The 13,863-nt window shown below is 40.5% G+C and overlaps 1 protein-coding gene across 5 annotated transcripts in view; it reads left to right on the plus strand.

The window, feature by feature from the left end:
• The window catches only part of igdcc3 (immunoglobulin superfamily, DCC subclass, member 3), a 143,327-nt gene that overhangs the window by 81,786 nt on the left and 47,678 nt on the right, over positions 1 to 13,863 (plus strand). For all 5 annotated transcript variants that reach the window (XM_054771557.1, XM_054771558.1, XM_054771559.1 and 2 more), the window contains one exon: positions 11,665 to 11,809. In XM_054771557.1, coding sequence (XP_054627532.1) covers positions 11,665 to 11,809 — 145 coding nt within the window. The remainder of the gene's footprint in view (positions 1 to 11,664; positions 11,810 to 13,863) is intronic.

Below are 13,863 nucleotides of genomic sequence, written 5' to 3' on the forward strand. Positions count from 1 at the left end.
GTTTTAGCTTGACATGGGCTACAGCCGCAACAGTAGCCCGTGTTAGGGAATATTGTGCCTGTTGTGGGACAATTCAGGCTTGCAATAAAAGCCTGTTGTTCCGGCGATCAAGTCTGGTGCTTGTGCATCTCACCAAACATTACAGTAACATTACCGTGTGTAGTAACCCTAAATTGAAAAAAAATAAATATTAAATTAACATTATTACCACATAAACACACAAAAAAAGCACCGAAAATTTGTATCGTTGAATACCGGTACCGTTTCCCACATGTGTTCCAATGTGAAAGGCGCCCATCCCAATCTTGAATAGAATAGTTAAATGATTCAAGGACCCCTCTGGTGGAATACTAAACAGATGTGTTTAAATTTTCAACACAGCTCCTAATATGCATTGAGAGATCTAAGGTCATGCTGGAGAATACCACACTTCTCATTAAGCTATGAAATGGAATAATCACAGCGTCACATTTTCCCACTTACAGCCACTTTATATCAGCCACCTCTCTCTAAAGCACTCTGAATATGTACTCTATTTGTGTAGCATGCGCTTAGTTCTGTTCCAGTTAATACATTTCAAACAGTACGATAATCACCCCACACAAGAGCATCAAATGGATAAAAAATGACTTCACAGAGATGAATCAAAACCAAGCCGAACAAAACTTTACTTATTAATAAAATATGTCATGTGTTTCTGTGGTGTACAGCCTGCAAATTGTCCATCCTCTGCGGAATGAATTCACGCAAGCTACAGGTTGTAGGTCATAGGTGTCCAAAGTGCGGCCGGGGGCCATTTGTGTGCACGCGAGTATGTTTTTATTGGCCCGTGGCACATTCCAAAAATATAATTTAACCAGAAAACTGAAAAAAATAAAATTAAATAAAAGCAAAAATGGAAAAATCAGCAGTAATTTTACAAGAAGAAAAAATACGCAATTTAACAGGAAAAACACATTTTGTACGAGAATAAGATTCAAGATTCAAGAGTTTTATTGTCATACGCACAGTAGAACAGGTAGTTATACTATGCAATGTTGAGGAAAAATAACATGCATTTCAGTAGCATACAATTGAAATATCACGTTTCTCCTAATATTATGAGAAACAAACAAAACAACGAATAAGGTTGTCATTTTTGAAAAATTTGGTTGCGGAAAAAGTTATAATGTTAAAAAAATAAAGTCAAAATATTATGGGAATAAAGTTATATTAGGAGAAGAACATGTGAAAGAAGAAAGTTGAAATAGGTGGGAAATTAAAAAAAAAAAAAACAACAGCAGAAATGGAACAAATAGCTTTAATTTTACAAAAAGAAAGACGAAATATTAAGAGAAAAAGTCTTACTAAAAACATAGCATAGAGTTGAAATATTAAAGAAAAACATGTTTGGTTTTTTAAAAGTTGTAATATTATCAGAAACAAACAAAGCAAAATAAAGTTGTCACTATTGGAAAATTAAGTTGGGGAAAAAAATAAATAATAATAATGTTATGGGAATAAAATCAAAATATTATGAGAATTAAGTAATAATAATACAAGAACAAATTTTACAAACATTATTTAAGAAGAAAGTTAAAATATTTTGAAAATTAAAAAAAAGAAAAATGGAAAAAAGAGCAAGGTTCATACCAATAATAGGATTTTTCACTTTTTTTTCACACAGCAAAGCTGAAATGCAGTTGAAAATTGAGCATATCTTTACAGAATATCAAAGTAGCCCTTGCATCCTTTCATTTTTCAGGATGTGGCGCCCGGTGGAAAAGGTTTGGACGCCCCTGCTGTAGGTTATGAAATAATAAGAGATGTGCTTTTGCTGAATGTACGTGTGTGTCCACCCTCATCCAAGTTAATTGTGGCTGACATTTAAATGAATACGCGTGCTGGCGAAGTCGGGAACAATGTGGATGAAGAGGGCTTCTCTAATTGAGTTCGCTGCTGAATTGGCCGCCGATGCCGCCTTTGTTTTGTCAGGGGAAGAAATGTGAAGTGTAGCTGCTGGAAGCGCGGTGTACGAGGATATTGATGCATGTGTCTGTCTTGTGTTGTCTTAGACGGTGTTGGGCATGAATTTTTTAAAACGCGCCTGACCTACATACTAAATCGCTACATATGTCAGGAAATCTATGGGGTTTTTTCACAGATGTCAGCAGAGATCACATTCCCCAACTGTTCAACATGAGTGTTCTACGATTAGAGGGTAATTGTTGTGTTTGTGTGTAACGTTGGCCCACAGATCAGGTAAATCCTCACCTATAGCCCCTCATGCCATGCCTTTAGAATCCACAAGGCTGTATATGCCGCAATTTCGCTTTAGTAAAGGTCATGGTGCTTTTAAGCAGCAGTTAAGAATAATTGGGTTTGTGTTGTGCTCCCAGGTCCCCAGCCTAGCGTAGCAGAGATCTTACAAGTCGTAATGCAGACTGTTGCATCTCGATGATGAAGATGTCTTGGTTGGTATTATGTTCCAGACACTCCCCACAAAGCACACATTTATGTTAAATATTAGCTCCCTGTTCATCAATAATTCCCTTAGTAGTGAACGTCTGCTGAATATTAAATATCTACGTAAATAATTCCATGTTCAAAGTTGCCTACTGTATGTGGGGTATTTTCATTTGTGGGGTGATTTGCTGGGATTATCTCAAAAACAGCATCAAAGGATCACTAAAGCACTAAAGCTTGCGATGAAAATAACAGAGAAGCTCTTCATCATATTACAACCCAGTTTACCGTGAAAAGCTTTGAAGCTATTATTTATTTTAGTCAATTCTCGTGGTGTGCGGATTGATACTGAAATATGCAAGGGATATTCAATATTGGCATTTTTGACGAAAACCGATATTGTCCAACTCTCAATTTCCGATTCCAATATCAACCGATACCGATATGTGTAACATCACATATCTTTTTCTTGTGTAAAGTTGTTGTAAAGTAACAATACTCTTTCTTTTTTTGTCATGTCCAGCCATTAGAGCTGGAGATAGTATTGTTGGTCTAAATGCTCTTAGGTGCTCAACAGATTTGCTCTACCAGGGAAAAGTGTGAGATACACTTCCCCTGTTGTACAGAATTGATTTGACTTTGATGTTTTGTTGTTATGCAAATTTGGAGCGGCCGGACCGGAGCAGGAGGGGATAAAGAAGAAGAGAAAAGAAAACAGAGAGGGCAGTGCGGGGATAAGAGGTGGACAAAAAAGAGAGAGACAAGGACAAAAGCAACAACAGCAATTGTGACAACAAAAACAAAACAACAGAAACAATACTCTTAAATGAGAACAGTTGTTTTGTTGGCTACTCCACCCATCTCTTAGTAGATCATTTAAGTATTACATATTTTATATACGAATACATTTGCGTTTTTTGTGCCTTGATTTGTTATTTTTGGAAAGATTTAATTTATTTTTACTTAAAGGGTTATTGTTTAAAATACATGAATTTACTGATTATTATTTTTGATTGATAACTTTCATGTTCTTATTTTACATTCTTATTTTATTGCATTAAAACTACTCATTAAAGCTACTATGTATTTATACATATGTTTCCCAAGTATTTTAGTGTGTGTGTGAATGTATAAACGAGAGGCATTAACTTACATGTCTTTGTAGAAAGGCGCTTTATGGAAGTGTCAGGTTCAAACACCAAACATTATATCACCAACTGTGAAAGAAGACACAAAGACGTGAGTACAGTTTTACTTGCAAGGAGAGTGATCAGAGACTGCTCAGTTACAATCCTCCAACCCACTCTGAGTCAGCCTCTGTCTCGTTGCCCTTTTATTTTGCTTTGGGTATGCCCTAGTTACATGCAGTTTCAACCGCTAAAGGGAGGGAACATTCTTGGCGCCGGTTGAAACTGATTCTTCTGCTCACACAATCAACCAGAGACAGGGCGTCCTGTCTCCACTCTGCAAAGCAACTGATTCACACATCCTGCAGCGAGACGTCTGGCCTTGATACTTTACTGCTGCACACACACACATTTTATTCAGCACAGCAATTTGGATAATATTGTATAAAAAGCATAAATGTATGTACATTTTCCCAACATTTCCCTCCTGTTTATCCACATTGCTCATCTGAAAAGAGATCATTCAACAGTCACTTCCGAGGATTTTCGACTGCGAAATCATAAGGCAATGATCATGTGATAATTTAGGGGGTCGTGCGTCCCTCATAATCTCCTGGATCTGGGAAAAGATCAGGTGTGTTAAAAGATGTTTTATTGTCAGAGTCCATTTTGTCGTCGTCCGATAGGATGACGTCGTCTTGTGGAAGGAGGGCGTACAGTTCCTGCAGGTTCAGCTGGATGGGTGTAATGGCAGCAGATAGCATCTGGGTGCAACTACGTCTAATGATAGGAATACAAATACCTCCACATATTGCCAGAAGTACGACAAACGCCGCTATAGCCAATGCAATTGTCATCAGCAGTGGTTTCCACTTGCTGAAAAAGTCACCAAACCCAGACCATATAGAGGTATCTACCCCTGAATGCTCTTTCATCTTGACGTTGAGGGACCGAAGTCCGTCCAGGGCCCTGGTGAGGCTGCCATCGGAAGCCGTGTTGTTCGGGATGTACGTGCAGCACTGGTCACCAAAAAGGGCACAGACATGTCCTTCTTTTGCAAGTAACATGTCGAGAGCAATACGGTTCTGGAAGGCCATCAGTGATGTTGCTGACAATTGCTCATGAATAGCCTGAAAACCAGCATGAGTATAATTTCCCAACTTCTGCACATTATAGTGGATGTAATTGATTCTATCAACATTTTTATTTATTGTTATCCAAGGTAAAATTGATTCAAACCCAGCTGCTACCTGATGCACCAATTTATATTCGTCAGGAACGCCTCGTGGAATTCCTATGGCGTCGATGTAGGTGGGGTCATCTGAACTCCATTCCCTGGCAGCTCGCTTTGTATGATGCCATGAGCTTGGGATGACGGATGATAATATGGAGAAGAGCTCAGGCGCAGTCATCTTGTAAATGTTCACAGGTAAAATGAGTGTAATAGATGCACACAGTCCAGTAGTATTGTAGGGCAACCTGTCATAAATCATACTTCCTCCACACCACCACCAGATGTCACTACGAGATTGAGGCCTGAAAAATAGTTCAACAGTGATAATATACATACACTGAGTATCATTAAGAGTACTAATTGATTTACCCTCTCCAGTTCGATTAATACAAGTAAAGTTGGCCTGTGCCACCCTGGTCGAAAATATAGGTTTATTCTTTTCGTATTTGGTCAGTGGATAAACAGAATCAAACTGACTACAATTTTCTGAGGGGTTAGTTTTGTTCATTACTTCTATGAGGCAAGTGTTAGTAAGCACAGATGGTACGACCTGTAAAAGAGGCCGTGGGCCCATACATACAACACAATCATAATGAGTAACGTTTGCTGCTTGCTCGACCATCAATAACCAGTTATTATTTATACTTGACACCCCTGTGGTCGCCCTGAACCACTCATCTACGTTCGTTATTAGAGATACTATTATACCAGCTGTGCGAGTATAATTACTTAAGATAGGGTCGTCTGTTTGTGCCATGGTTGTATTTTCGCAAACAATTATAGGAAAATATGGATCTGCTCCAGAGGAATAAGCCCATAGTAGAAATGCCCAACATGATGTGTTGAAGATGCTTGCTAGAGGTGTGTCGTAGGGATTCAGTTTACTTGAACCAAAAGCAAATGTCATTTTTAAGTTTGCTCCATACTTTAATAGAATGACCTTTTTATGAAAATGTTTAGCTTCTTTAGTGGAACCTGGACTCCAGTAATCTCCTTCTTGCGTTGTGATAAGGGAATTCCAACTCAAGTCTAACACATGTCCAGTGACATACCACCAGTACTTGTCCCACCCGGTTCCGGTTATTTGTTGCCTATTTTTGAACCCCTTCAGTGCAGGTATGGGTATTTGTAGTTCTGTGGTTGTATTGGGGGCTATTGTGAATCTAACGGAGTTGTTATACGCCCACCATATGATCCATGCAATTGGGGTCTCGCTTTGCCCTTCACGCTTTTTCCTCACCTTTCCTTCATCCCTTCTTACTATAGGGGGTGCAGTATTTGTTACCGTAAGCAATGATGAGGTCTTATTGTTGTATGGTGTCTCCCTGCTGGTGATGTTTATATGTAGCTTCACTAGGTCTACACATTGTATCCATGATCTTCCTGTTTCATCCATACATTTTTTCAATCTATTTTTAATTGTGCCATTCATTCTTTCCACTAACCCTGCACTTTGCGGATGGTACCCACAGTGTCGTTTTAGATCGATTTGGAAGGCTTTTCCAATATTGTCTACTATTTGATTGACAAAATGAGTACCATTGTCACTATAGATTTTTTCAGGTATACCGTATCTAGGTATGATGTCTTTACACAATGCTTTGGCTACTGTAAGTGCATCTGGATGTTTTGTGGGAAAAATCTCAACCCATTTTGAGAATGAATCTATTATTACCAGGCAGAACTTTTTGCCTTCGCTTGGGCTTAGCTCGATAAAGTCCATATGGATGTGTTGAAACGGGTAGTCTGGTTTTGGGAACTGACCTCTCTTGGGTCGTATATTGCCTTGTGAATTATGCCGCGCACATATTAAGCATGCTCTACAAAAATTTTTCGAATAAGAATTAAATCCATATGTTGTGTAAATGGTGTTTACTAATCCCACCATCCCTCCTGTTGAGACATGGGATGTCCCATGACTCACTAATGCAGCCCATTTGTACAAATTTTTTGGAAGGATGGGTTTATCTTCAGGTCAGAAGTAAATTCCGTCTTTTAAGTGAGCGTTTTTGCGTAACCACATATCAAGTTCCTGTTTAGGAGATTGTTGTTGCATCTCCCGCAAAGTGTCAGCAGCCAAGGGTGAGATTTGCTGTTGCTGCAAGTTCAAAACTTGTATGTCACCATTAGCGGCTTGTTTGGCTATGTTATCAGCAAAGGCATTGCCTTGAGACACAACATCTGTTCCGTTCGTGTGAGCAGCACACTTGCAAATGGCCAATTGTTTTGGTAATTGGATAGCTGCCAGTAGATTAGTCAACAATTGGGCATGTGTAACAGGCTTTCCTGTGGAGGTCACCATGCCTCTGTTTTTCCAGTACATAGCAAAGGTATGTGTTGTAGCAAAGGCATATTGGCTGTCTGTGTAAATCGTGGCGGTTTGATCTTTCATCAATGTGCATGCTGTGGTTAGCGCAATGATTTCCGCTGCTTGAGCAGAGAAGTGTGAGGGCAATGCCTCTGCTTTCAGGACTTGATCTGTGGTTACCACTGCATATCCTATTCTTGTTTTACTTAGTTCGTCTTTCCGTGACGAACCATCTACGAATAACACGTGTCCTGTAGATAATGGGGTATCTAATAAATCAGGTCTACTTTTAGCATTCTGTTCGGCAAGGGACTGACAATCATGAGGGATACCATCCTCCTCAGTAGGTATAAGTGTTGCTGGATTCAAGGCTGTACATCGTTCTATCGTCAAATGTGGTTGGGACAACAGATTAGCCATGCATGACAGATGTCGTGCAGGGGAGAGAAAGGTCATTTTGGTTTGTAATAACAGTGCAGATACAGCATGTGGCACCTTTAGGGTTAAAGGGTGAAATAGTACCACTTCTGCACTTGAGGTAACAGCCAAGGATGCAGCAATCACTGCTCTTACACAATGAGGCATTGCACATGCCACTGCATCTAATTTGGTAGAATAATAGGCTACAGGTCTCAATTTAGTTCCATGCATTTGGGCCAACATTGATGTCATAAAATGGCCTTTACAATCTACCATTTGGATAAAAGTCTTTTTATAATCTGGCAAAGCTAGAGTAGTTGTGCTCACCAGAGCTTGTTTAAGTTTACAAAAGGCTTCTTCAGCCTCAGGGGTCCAGGTCAGGGCGTCAGACATCTTAAGTTGTTCTGAGTACATCAACTGCTGCAGCGGGGCTGCTATTTCAGAATAATTTGGCACCCATTGTCTACAATAATTTGTGAGACCTAAAAAGGACATCATTTGTTTCTTAGTTAGAGGTTTAGGTGCCTGTAAAATAGTTGTCTTTCTGTCTTCCAAAATAGTACGTCCCCCTGCACTCAGCTGATGACCCAGATATTTGACATGTTCTTTACAAAATTGTAATTTAGCTCTACTGACTTTATGTCCTTCTTCAGCCAAATGTTTTAGCATTGCAATTGTGTCAATTTCGCAGTCCAGCCTAGTTTTTGAAGCTATTAAAATGTCATCCACATAAGTCAAGACTTGACTGCCCTTTTTAACATCCTCACTTGTCCATGTCCTAAACACTCTTACAACTGGACCCTGATTGGGTTCACCCGCTCTTGGATTTGGTAGTTCGATCAATGGACATAAATCAGCCGTTGCTACATCCCTCATCCCAGATACTGGGCCACATGCACTTTTTACCCAGGTCTCAGACTGAGGGGTAGCAAGGGGTGATATAAGTGTCTGCGGGGGAGGCGATAACAGGCCTCCTTCTGCTCCTGTTACCATTGTTTTTGTCCAATTCCCTACAGGACCCTGTGTTCTGGTGTAGGGTCGTGCCGGAGCGCTGGGTATGGACATTTTAGCAGCAGCAGAGGGAGTGTAGACCGGCGGTCTATCCTCCTCTGGTGCTGAAGGTGGCTGCTGTAAAAGCTGTCTTGCCTCACTATATGGTCCTACATACTCGTCATCTTCCTTCCTGTGAAACATTATCTTTGTCTCTTCCTGATCTGCCTCCAATTTTTTTTAATCCTTTCCTCAACATTCTGTTGCTCCTGTCTCACTTTCTCTTGCCTTTCTTTATCCTCTTTCTCCTGTTCTGCTTTTTCGCGTTTTGCTCTTTTTTCACCCTCTTCCCTTTTCCCTGCTATTTGCATCCAAACCGCAATATATTGATATCCTTGTCTGTTCATTTCCTTACTTTTACCTTTAGTATTGTTCCTAATTTTTTGTTGTAAGTCTTGTAACCCTGCGGTGATAATTTGCCATTAAAATCGTATTGTTTTATCCAGTAATAAAGAGGTTTTATCGCATCTGGATCTTGTTTTTCTACAAACGTCCAATCTTTACAGTCTAATTTATCAAGACATTGTTGCTTACTTTAACTTTGGGATTTACCCATTTTGCAAATTTGGTCCCAGTTATTATGGTAACTCCTAGGGAGTTCTAATAACTGGGGATGTTCTTCAGTGAGGTGGTGAATTGGCTTATGTGGTAATCGTCAAGCTTCTACCCCGGTGAGGGCGGACGATTCTTGCCTGTGCTTCCACAAAAGTCACCACGTAAGGTCTCACTGTTTTGGTATGGAGTTTGGGTTCCTAGTGGTTCCTTTACTCCCACACACACTCACAGTCATACACTCTTCTAATACGTGATCCTCTTAACGTATTAGGTTAACATGTTAACTACTTTTGCCAGAGGTCTCCCGCAACGACCTTGTATTTGACGCGTGTTCAATTCTTCTGCACGGAGTTAACTGGTCTTAGTTTACCTGATAGAGTCTAGAATTGTCAGGGTTTTACACTTTGGCACACTGGCCCTTTACTCTTTGGCACACTGGCCTTGGCACACTGGCCCACACACACCTTTTGATCAAAAGGCTACTCACTCGTCTTTATGTCCCGATGTCCCCGTCATCCATCCGACTCCAGTCCAAGAGGAGAAACCAGTCCCGAAAAGGGTGATAATGCTGTGGCCACAGTCTTACCTGGGTCTCACTCGAGTGCTGGAATCGTCAGGAATATTGGGATCCGGCTCGAAGGACCAAGTTAATGTCAGGTTCAAACACCAAACATTATATCACCAACTGTGAAAGAAGACACAAAGACGTGAGTACAGTTTTACTTGCAAGGAGAGTGATCAGAGACTGCTCAGTTACAATCCTCCAACCCACTCTGAGTCAGCCTCTGTCTCGTTGCCCTTTTATTTTGCTTTGGGTATGCCCTAGTTACATGCAGTTTCAACCGCTAAAGGGAGGGAACATTCTTGGCGCCGGTTGAAACTGATTCTTCTGCTCACACAATCAACCAGAGACAGGGCGTCCTGTCTCCACTCTGCAAAGCAACTGATTCACACATCCTGCAGCGAGACGTCTGGCCTTGATACTTTACTGCTGCACACACACACATTTTATTCAGCACAGCAATTTGGATAATATTGTATAAAAAGCATAAATGTATGTACATTTTCCCAACAGGAAGTAAGTACATTTACTTGTATTCATTTACAGCGCAGCCTTGCCACCTCCAATATGGCGGCGACGTCGACGTACAGCTCAGCGATGCGGCGTCTACATATATGGTTTTGACAACAGCGCTTCCTGTTTCCTGCTCTAGTGTTGTTGTAAATGGCGGCTAAGTTACATGTTTAGGCCTCACATACAGTAGTTGCTGGTTATTCTGCATTATTCGTTGGTAGTGTCTTGTCAGTTTATCTACCTACCAGTTACGTTGCTGTGTGATTTTTTTTTTTTTTGTAGCTCTTTTCTTTCTTTCGCGATTTCTATGGAGCTGGCAAGTTCATTGTGAGCTCTGTTGTTACTGTGCTTGCTAACTATAGAGTTACTTCTCACTCACGGAATTGTGAACAGCACAGTATTATCTACACGATGCCAGTATAATTATTGGTGGCTGACATTATCGGACATCCCTAATCGATACCTCCGATATCAGATCTTTACGCTCTAAAATTGATTCTCAAATCAAAATATTGCTACTTTGACACCTCGCCCATTTGAGGTAATATATATCATTAACAGTGCTGGAAGACGGTCTGAGCGTTCTCTAAAGTGAAAGTGAGTTCCTCTTCCTCATATGCCGTCTGTGGAGGCGGTCCCAGTGATCAGGAAATGTTCTGTTAAATGTTGTTGTATTGGTCTGATCTGGTTTCAACCAGTCTTGGTCAGGTGGCTAAGCGTCTCAGCCAGGCGACAGGTAGGAGACTTATAATGAAACGGTTTGTTTGTTCCAAGGGAAAGGCCTCGTGATCGCGTGTTATCGCTCTTGTCGATAAGTACGAACATGTTACGGTACAGTGGTGTTTACTTTGAAACAAAATAAATGCCGTTTCAAAGAAATGCAACTGGCGGACGACATTCAGATGCAACTGTGCCGCCGTCAATACACGCACAAAGAAATTAAAAAAACTGTAAGCAAAGCTGGGCTATCATCTCTCCGTCCTGCTGTGTGATGCAACTTTCTTTTTTTGGACTTTTAACTGATTTGAAATGCTGCTGCAATGCAACTTATTTTTATTTCGTGCACTTTTGTTTGCTTGACATGACGCTATGAGTTCAGTGTTTGCGGAATGCTGTGATGTTTGCAAGTCATATCAAATAAAAGCATTCAAAATGTGGTTACTCACTCAAGTGAACATAATGGGAAAGCGCATATCTGGTCCTTGGGCCCTGAGAGGAGCCAGTTGAGTGTTTTGATGGATAGATAGATTTTTACAAGGAGTTATCTTCTAGTCGGCTTGTTAAGAAGGAGCTCTCACAGAGAACTCGTGGTCACAGGATTTGTATGGTGACTGTAACATACAGAACATTCCCTGAAAGACACATCAAATGCTTTGAAAAGAGAAGTTGCAACGTGCTAACAAGTGCATGACCAAATGTATCAACACCCCCCACTCTGCTCTTCCCTCAGCCATGGCCGACTTTCATGTACAACCAGAGGCGGTGCATGTCGAGGAGTCTGGTGTGGCCAGATTCCAGTGCCAGATTCATGGTCTGCCAGAGCCCGCTATCAGCTGGGAAAAAGATGGCCGTCCTGTGGAGACCAAGGACAAGAGGTCGGTATTGCACTACATCAAGACACATTGACGTCATGTCACTTTATTAGTGATTTATAGTTTATGACAGAAGTAGAAAGTATGTAGACACACATCTTAATTGATCAAGTAATCAATCACGGTCTCACTTGTTTGTACAATTCAGTGTTTCTCTGGAGTGAACAGCGTCCGACCTCGCAAGTGTTCCTCAGGATGAACGGACAACAATTCTCACTCCCACTCCAAAATCTTGTAGGACATGAAAAGTGTCAAATGGAGGCCCGATTTAATTCATCCATGCATCCATCAGTTGTTGTTTGCACAGTGGAGGCAGCATCCTAAGGTTTACGGTTTATGCTCCTGCGTGTACGCTACGCTGCCTCGCTCCTCCGCCTCCAAATGTGCACCTAAAAACAACAAAATCAGACACAAATCGCACGTGCTGGGTTTTAAAGGAAAAGTGCACATTTAAAAAAAAATTTATTACCCCTTATTTATCATCCACAAACCTTACGTGAGACATGAACACACGTCTTTCTGTTTTCTGTGCATTTTAAAGATATAAAAACAGCTAAAAAATAGGCGGCTAAGAATGCACATAATGGGATGCACCTATTCAGCCTCTAAAGCCTTCTGAAAAAACCTCCAAAAAGTACCAACAAAGCCCCATTTACATAATGTGACCTGCATGTTAACCAAGTTACAGTGACATTGTTCTTATTATTGTTATTAACATTGTTACGCCGAAGAACTACGTTAGTGGTGTAGTGACACCTCGCCACACCACACCGGCTAGCTACTAGCCGGCTAGCAACTAGCTTCACCACGCACTCGCTTGCAGTGGTGTGCTCACAGCACATCAGGCTACTACCAAAAAGTAACAGTACATATTGGAGCTTCCGCCACTGCTGCTGTGTTTTTGAGTTTGGAAAAGTAATGTTAGGTGTAGCGTTCCTTTCTGTGTCGCTATGTGAAATCAGTGCACCCAGGAAGGAAGTTCCGCTAATCCTTAAAATGACCAAAACACGGCAAAATGCTGTAAGTATTACATGTCATCATGAATGTACCTGTTACTACGTGGTCACAGCATGGACATCAAACCATAAAATAATGTGGATGATGGGTCAAATTTTAAAAAAGTGCACTTTCCCTTTTGTATATTACACAATAGATCATTCCCCCCGCCCCCCCAACATTTGCATTAAAAGTGACTGTTGTAATTGTTAGATTAGATTCAGCTCCAGAACCCTCCCCTTCTCTCTTCAATTGCCATTGTTCACTCACAATACAAGCCCTAAATATGCCTCACACACTAAATCATCATTTAAAGTATAACATATATCGATACTCACCACCAATGATGACAGTAATAATAATAACAATAATAATAATAATAATAATAATAATAATAATAATAATAATAATAATTCCACAGATGGAATTGGAGTTATGGTGTAGAAGTTTTGCGTCTCACAGCAACCATGGTGCGTTCAAGGCCAAAGTGTGAAATCGCAACATAATCAGTGAAGCATAAAGACATAAACATATAAAAATTGTGGCCTGTTTTTTTTAAACAGTGGTACATGTATGCTGTACATTTTACCTGTCTTATCACATGTTCATAAATTATTACAGACTTCTGGGTAATGAGATGTGTTTTTTGTGGAAGAAACCTTTTGGAAAAACCTTTTTTTTGGTGGGGAGAAAAAGAAAACAATCAAACTTGACATTGGTTTGTTCCAGCTCCAGTAACAACTCACTCACGATGAAGGAGGCTAACAAGCTCAATTCAGTCGTAGTCGATTGTCATGGCTGCTCACTGAGTTGACTGTTCAGAAAAAAAAAAAAAACGCTTCTCGCGTTTTGGCAGAGAATTGCACGTCACACGCTCAAGCCCAATGAAGAGCTATAAACTGATCAAGAGGTTCAAAAATGTGGCCCGGGGGCCACTTGCGGCCCGTAGCTGTTTTTTTTATTGGCCCACGGCACATTCTCTTAACAAGAAAACTAAAAAATATATAATAGCAAAAAGGGAAAAATCACCAGTAATTTTATGAGAATAAAGTAAAAATATT

This window comes from Dunckerocampus dactyliophorus, chromosome 3, assembly GCF_027744805.1.
Source record: "Dunckerocampus dactyliophorus isolate RoL2022-P2 chromosome 3, RoL_Ddac_1.1, whole genome shotgun sequence".
NCBI lineage: Eukaryota > Metazoa > Chordata > Actinopteri > Syngnathiformes > Syngnathidae > Dunckerocampus > Dunckerocampus dactyliophorus.